The 7,091-nt window shown below is 42.8% G+C and overlaps 1 protein-coding gene across 2 annotated transcripts; it reads right to left on the bottom strand.

The window, feature by feature from the left end:
• Nucleotides 1–564: 564 nt before the first annotated feature.
• LOC123186323 (WAT1-related protein At5g64700) lies at nucleotides 565–3,151 on the bottom strand. Of its 2 annotated transcripts, XM_044598104.1 has the most exons (7): nucleotides 2,896–3,151; nucleotides 2,587–2,794; nucleotides 2,416–2,478; nucleotides 2,065–2,181; nucleotides 1,485–1,884; nucleotides 1,242–1,393; nucleotides 565–1,133 (listed from the first exon to the last, which is right to left on the bottom strand). In XM_044598104.1, the coding sequence occupies exons 2-7, from the start codon at nucleotides 2,763–2,765 to the stop codon at nucleotides 911–913; spliced, it is 1,134 nt and encodes a 377-aa protein (XP_044454039.1). In that variant the 5' UTR covers nucleotides 2,766–2,794; nucleotides 2,896–3,151; the 3' UTR covers nucleotides 565–910. The 2 variants fall into 2 exon arrangements, with proteins under 2 accessions (XP_044454039.1, XP_044454038.1); XM_044598103.1 differs by lacking the exon at nucleotides 2,896–3,151 and having other exon boundaries at nucleotides 2,587–2,872.
• Between the last annotated feature and the right edge of the window lie 3,940 nt (nucleotides 3,152–7,091).

Raw genomic sequence — 7,091 nt, 5'->3', positions numbered from 1 at the left:
TTTGACTGCTCGATTGTCCTGGTCCATCCATGCACTTCCGTGTGTGATTAGTCAATAATTAGTCTGCCTCACAAAAAAAGTCAACAATTAGTCGCAATGAGCGGTCATATGATTTCTTTTCGTGTTGACCATGCTTGGCAGTGACGGCCAAGCAAGGCTTTGAAGCCTATCAAAATGGAGGCCCATGCCCAGGAGTGTTGGCTTAGGACAAGGCCCAGGGACTGGTCTTCCCAGGCCCGCAACCAGAAACTGAGCAATAAAAAAAATTACCAGGCAGAGGGATGTTGGGTCCATCGGTCATAGTATGTAGATTTGGTCCACCAGAAGTACGTTTGGCCGGCCAAGAAGCCACACAAAAAATACTAGTTGGGTGAACCATTCTCCAAGGGTTCGTGCAAATAGTCCTAAACTCAAGTTTTGTTAGACAAAGTCCTAAGCTCAAGTGGAAAAAAAATCTTTGCCCATTTTTTGCTACGGTGTACACGCGCACTGGTCCATAATGCGGTAAGCCTGTAATGCACAGAACATGCAAACTCTTTTATCACAGTTTATTGATCCGTTGCATAGAACATGCAAACTTATATTTATAAAGACTTTTGGGGCAAACATCCAACCATCCACATCTGTGTTACTGGCTTACTGCACATATACAACATATGGACCAAAAGTAGCACACCTTCAAATTTGCAGTGTAACCGTGTAAGGCTTAGTAGTATGCAAGTTAATTTAGGTGACGGGGACTTGTAAAAGGTTAAGCAACTACTCCCTTCACCTTAAAATAAATGCCTCAACTTTAATACAGCCTATTTTTCTGTTACCCTGCTCCGTGGTTTAAATTGGACAGAGTCCACGGTTACTCGAATAATGGATGCATCCCATGAGAAGATGGAGCCTCCTTCAATCGATGAATTTAGACTTGTTCAGCAGGCGATATGGTTGCTTCTTTATCGTGCTCCATCTCCCCATTAACTTCTCTGCTCCTAATAACATTCTTCTCCTCCTCATCCGCAGATTTATCGTCCCCCACGCCATGGATCATAATCGGCTCATCACATGGCGCAGTCCGAATCTCTTTGCTTTTACCCCACAGCACGCTGTACAGACCTCCAACGAGAAGAATTCCACCCAAGATACTGCCAAAATTAATGAAAAAGAAGAATAAATGAAGTGGAGTTTTGCAAGGATAGACTGATAGACCAGTTGTGCAGTTGAAAGATCTTCGATGTCAAATCGTCACGTACCTGCCGAGGTGAACAATCTCTCCGAGGAAGAAGGAGGAGCAGAAAATGGTGAAGACGAAGCAGAGCGGGTTCCACACGGCGAGGAAGACCGGCCCTCTCATGTCCGCGCACCATGCTTGCAGGTAGTACGACACTCCCGTCACCACAAACCCCTGAATTTTTGAACCATGCATACATAAGTCCACCACTCCATGCATACATCCATTGGCAGCATTATCAAGACAGATAATTGGGAAGCCCTACGGTGTAGAGGACGGCGACCAGTGTGACGTCGAACCCTAGCTGCCACCGGGAGAAGTCCCTCTCGGCGACCGCCGCGACGACGAAGCACTGGCCCGCGCTGAAGGCGCACTGCGTGGCCGTGACGAGCAGCTTGTGGGGGAACTCCTTGAGCAGCGCGGCCTGCAGGACGATCCACAGGGACCACGTCACGTTGACGAGCACCATGAGCAACGTGCCCATGATCCACGTCCCCCTCTTCGCATCAGCCTCCCCGTTTGCGGCAGCAAAGGCGCGGTGGTGGTTCACCGGGTCCAGGGACGGACCCACGTACAAGGCGATGGCGAGCACCCCGGCGAGGCAGAGCACGACTCCGGCCACCTTCGCCATGCCCGAGGGGCTCCTCAGCTTCACCACTTCCATCCTGCGGCCAAGTGTACAAGTCACTAGGTATGTACTACTACTACTACTACTACTACTACTACTGATTAACTTTAGTACTCCCTCTATTCCATAATTCTTGTCCTGGTTCTAGTTCAATTATTATGAAACAGAGAGTAGTATAATCATATAATAGTAGTTGGCCGGATCAACTAGTTCTTACCTCAGCAGTAGCGCTATGATGAAGGTGACCACGGGCATGGAGTTGCTGGTCGCAGACCCCACGGTAGCAGATGTTAACTTGAGGCTCACGTTGTACAGGTTCAAGCTAAATGTAGTCCTGAAAATATCTATCAGTCATTCATCTCCTATTTGTTGCACATACATAAACAGCTAATTAGGTGCCGCAATCGATGAGTAAATTGCAAAAAACCACCACAATTGCGCAAAAGTCATCAAACACCCACCAAAATGCATGTTTTCCGATGGCTTTTTCCTGAAGCATTGATAACTTTGAGCCAATTGTGATGATTTTTTGCAATTTACTTCATGCGTTGCTTACTTGCCGTCTTACCCGAATAAGGCATAGAGGAACAGCTTCATGAGCAACCGGAACGACATTAACCGCATGTTTTTCCTGGGAATCAGTTTGCAACTCATCATCGACCTTACTTGCATGCATGGTTCCGTTGCTAGAAGTATATCTCAAATAGTACCAGATAGATAGCTAGCTCTGAGGCAGTACCTTTCGAGGACAATGGCGAGAGGCAGCAAGAGAAGAGACGCGGCGGCCTGGCGGTAGAAGACGAAGACGTAGGTGTTGAACCCCTGGTTGTACGCCGCCTTGGAGGTGACGAGCATGCCGGTGGCGATGACCTGTATGATCACGGCGATGACGTACGGCTTCTTGCCATCCACCTCCATGCCGGCAGCGAGCTTGAGCTACCACGGCTCTGTCAGGTACCGAATAGATCAGATCAAAGTGTGGTCAGAGCGTGAATCTATTGTCGCCTCTCTGTCCTGTGATGATGTTTGAGTCTCTGCAGCTACTTACTTATGCAGCTATGCTGCCACACCAATGCAAGCTACGCTGAGCTGGAGTAGTAGCATCTCGATCTGATTTTCTTTGGCTTGTTTAGGCTTGGAAACGACCTGCACTTCTCGAGTCAATACTCAATACTCGGTATCTCCCAGCTAATTCGAAAGAGAGATCTAGTAAACATGAATATAATCCTAGCCATTACCGTCTTGAGTCGATCTGATTTTCTTTGGCTCAACACGGTTTTTCTTTCTGATAAAGGGTATGGTTATTAACCCATAACGTCATATCAAGAGAATACAAGTATTATGGATATGCACCCGGTTTCTACATGATGAGGATACACACAACCAACACAAAAGCACACGCAAATGACAAAAAGGAAAAAACGTGACCCTCAAAAGTCCTGTCGAAGTGCCAAACTAAAGCATACGGTAGCAACCAGCATCAACATCAAATTCCACCGTTGACAGCACTCGGACTATGAGTAAAGTGCTTCAGCAACGACGCGTTACAGCGTTAGATCCATGCACGAAGATTAGATTTTTAGTTTTCACCCTGGAGAGCAAATCCGAGCAAACTCATATCAGGGTCTGTCTCAGTAACAACACAAACATGCATGCTCCATGGTTTATCTGCGTGCATGCCGACTCAAGTGTGAACTTGGTCACACTGATGTGCGTGATTGTTCACGCTGTTAAGTATACTTGCTACTTAGTAAGATTTCGCAGAAAAGAAAGGCGATCTTGTAAGCAGCCAGTCAAGTCTAGCTAGGAAAGTCAAATTAACAATCCCTCGTGCCACATGTTGTGCTCCCGACCTGTCGATCGATACATGCAATCTTTCTAAGCATAATTAAGTAGTCTCGTGCTTGCTGCCCACTAATCATTACATTAAGCCTTTGTTTTAAGTATAGTAGGAGTACCACCCGCTTCTTCCAAGCGAGTGAGATAATTGGTCTATCATTGGACAGTGTGGTGACGTAGCAAGCATTATTGTACTCAACTGTTCATGAAAGATTGTTTCCTGAATGTAATATCTCCGCTCAACAGATTGTGATGGCTCTCCTTTGTCATCGATACTACTTTCTTATCGCATCACATGCAGTTCGGAAAGACAGACGTCTCTGGCCGGGTGTGCGTGTGGCCACGGGCTATCGCCCTTGGCTGAGTGCGACTGAGGAGCCTTTGGCCAACAATTTATCCCTATGAGGGGGCTTGTTAGGGAGACTTGTTATGTCTGTGTTTATTTCTTCTATGTATTGAGGGGTGTTAACGAGTTTATTAATGTGTTCGTGTATGTTGTGATGCACTAACCATTTCAAATCTCCTTTCGATGACGACTCTTTGAGATTGATGCAAGCTGATGTGAGAATGCAGACTGTCTGAAAAGAATCCTTCTGGAATATTGTGTTGTGTCAGGCCAGCTGGTTAGTGAACATAAATCTAGCATATTTTTCAGCCCCAGCAAAAGAATAAAAAATTTACATGGTATCTTCGTTGAGGAGTCATTCTTAGCAAGTATAACCTTACTAAGAGGAATTGACATGGAATTACGTAATGTGTGTTTTGTCATCAGGATGAAACAATAAAACACTTGTTTTTCCAATGCAAATTGGCTCGTTCTATATGGCCAGTCATCCAACTAGTTTCTGGCGTGTATCTTTCATGTAGTGTTTCTAATATATTTGTCACTGGTTACATGAGATATAATACATGTTTAGAATTCTTCTCAGGATGGAGCGCTTGCCACTATATACTCACTTTGGCTATGTAGAAATGATAACGTTTTTAATGATAAAAGTACTTCTCTTATGCAAGTTATCTACAAATATACTGGTACGCTTTGTTTATGGTCGTCTCTACAACGTGTGGAGAATCGATACCTATTTACGGAGGTGTGTACATGCTTGGAGGCCACAATGAGGGATACTTTTACCCGATATGGATCGTAGCATGATCCTCGGATTGGCCCTCCTATGTCTTAGGCGTTATACAGTCTCCACACGATTACTTGTATTCCACCTTTTTCTATTTATGTTTCTGAAACATGGACTTCGTTATGGTTGTGTGCATCTCAGTTATGCAGAGCCCGGTTGTAATGCTTAAACTTTTTAAGTAATAAAGCATCCTTTATCAAAAAAATGACTGAAGCTTTAACAAATAAATACTTGGGGCTCTCGACAACTGTGGGAGCTGATAGAAGTGACTTCTTTCAATTTCTTGTTGATATAGGGTACCAAAGAGAATAAGTGGATGGAAGGAAAAGTTTTTGTCCATTGGAGAGAAAGAAGTGCTATTTCCAGTTGTGGCACAAGCCATACCAACTTTTCCGATGTTTGTGAAAATCCCCAAAAAGATGTGTAAAGGGACTACTGATGATGCGTTTAGGTTTTGGTGGGGCGATGATGTTGATACAAAGAAAATGCACTGGTTTGTGTGATGGCAGATATGTGCATATCAGGCGGAAGAGGGCGATGGGCTTCAGAGATATACATTGTTTAAATTTACCTCTACCAGCTAAGCAGGCATGGAGATTAGTTGACAATCCATGTGCTATGGTTTTGAAAGCTGAATATTAACCAATCGGAGATATGTTGAATGTTGAGTCTAGGAATGGGAGTTCTTTCACTTGGCAAAGCATTTGTGAAGGAAAAAAAACTCTGAAAAAAGTCTATACCTAGAGGGTTGGAGATGGAAGTAAAATAGATATATGGAACGATGAATGGATTCCAAATTGTGCTGCAAGGAGAATTATCACAAGCAGAGGACCAAATGCGATGTCTGGAGTTAGTGATTTGATAAGGAATATGTTCTGGCCGGCTGATGTGCATAGAATTTTCGCTATTCCTTTGGCGTCTTACCATATGGAAGATTTTTTTTGCATGGCCATTAACTCTTTCTGATTGCTTCTCTGTTAATACTGCATATAATGTTGAGTGGGACGCATGTTACCGAAGTAAATTCCATCAAGGGATGCAAGCACAGGGTACTAGACCTGATCATATTTGTGATACTATCTGTAAATTGAAAGTGCCAGCTGAAGTCAAAATATTTGCATGGCGACTGATCCATCGAATGATAGCATATGTCAAATAATTTTTGCAACTCGGCATATTAAGGCTATGGGTCAATGTCCAATATGTTCCCGTGAAGTAGAAAATATTTTCCAAATGATAAATGCCACACGTGTGGCACAAAGCAGTCCTGCCCTGACGGTTTTTACTACTAAAGTTGACACCTGTGGGAGGCATGCTATCATCATAATAAATTTTCTTATCGAAAGTAGAAGGAATCAAAGGATCATATTCATTAAGCAAAGCATCCCCAAGCTTAGGACAAGCATTATTTCCAACAAATAAATCTTCAAATATATCATGCTCATTAAACATAGCATCCCCAAGCTTGTGGTTTTGCATATCATCACAATCATTATTATCAATAGCGTGAATGGCACCAATAGTATAGAAAACATCATTATCATATTCTTCCAAGCAAGTGCTATAAAGATTTTTCAAGATCATAAGGGATATCGTTGTCTTCCCAATCATAATCATTACAAAAAGTAGTAGGCATCACAAAATCATACTCAATATCATCATCCTCCATCAACATATTTGATTCACTTTCATGAGGCACAATGGTGATAGGAGAAACATTATTTGGGAGAGATACCTTTTTACCACTATTCTTTCTTCTTTTCTTCTTCTTCACCACATCATGTGTGGATTTAATTAATTTTTTCAACCTTCTTGTGGGAGAGATTGATTGGATAGGAAGCTCCTCCTTGTTACTTGATTCATCATAATAAACACTAGGAGGGTATTGGGAAACATTTTCCCTTTCATTAGTACTCTCTTCATATTCCATTTGTTTTCTTGTCTTTAGGTAGTTGGAAATATAAGGATTCTCAATGCAATTTACCGCACAAAACATATAAATTTCCTCTAGATCAAAGTCAAGAAATCTCTCAAGATTAAATTTTGGAATGCCCTTAGTTATACGTTTCATTTTTTCATACCCCAAAAGAAGACTAAGCTCTTTATGGTGCTCAAGGGTAATCAAGTTATCACAATTTGTGGACACGATTTGATCATGAAACAATTTGCATTGGAGATTTAAATGACCACATTCATTGCAAAGTTCACAGGGATGGCGAAAAAAATTAAATCTTTCAGCACAATCATCTAGCCTCTCTTGCATCTTTTTTGT

Source organism: Triticum aestivum, chromosome 2A (assembly GCF_018294505.1).
Source record: "Triticum aestivum cultivar Chinese Spring chromosome 2A, IWGSC CS RefSeq v2.1, whole genome shotgun sequence".
Taxonomy (NCBI): Eukaryota; Viridiplantae; Streptophyta; class Magnoliopsida; order Poales; family Poaceae; genus Triticum; species Triticum aestivum.
Note: the sequence above shows the minus strand (reverse complement) of the source record. Positions and strands in the feature narration are given on the sequence as shown.

Coding starts and splice junctions, on each gene's coding strand:
- LOC123186323 (XM_044598104.1), bottom strand. CDS start 2,765: ATGGAGGTGGATGGCAAGAAGCCGTACGTCATCGCCGTGATCATACAG. Junction 2,182..2,415: donor TTCCTCTATGCCTTATTCGG/GTAAGACGGCAA, acceptor AGATATTTTCAG/GACTACATTTAGCTTGAACC. Junction 1,885..2,064: donor ATCATAGCGCTACTGCTGAG/GTAAGAACTAGT, acceptor ACTTGGCCGCAG/GATGGAAGTGGTGAAGCTGA.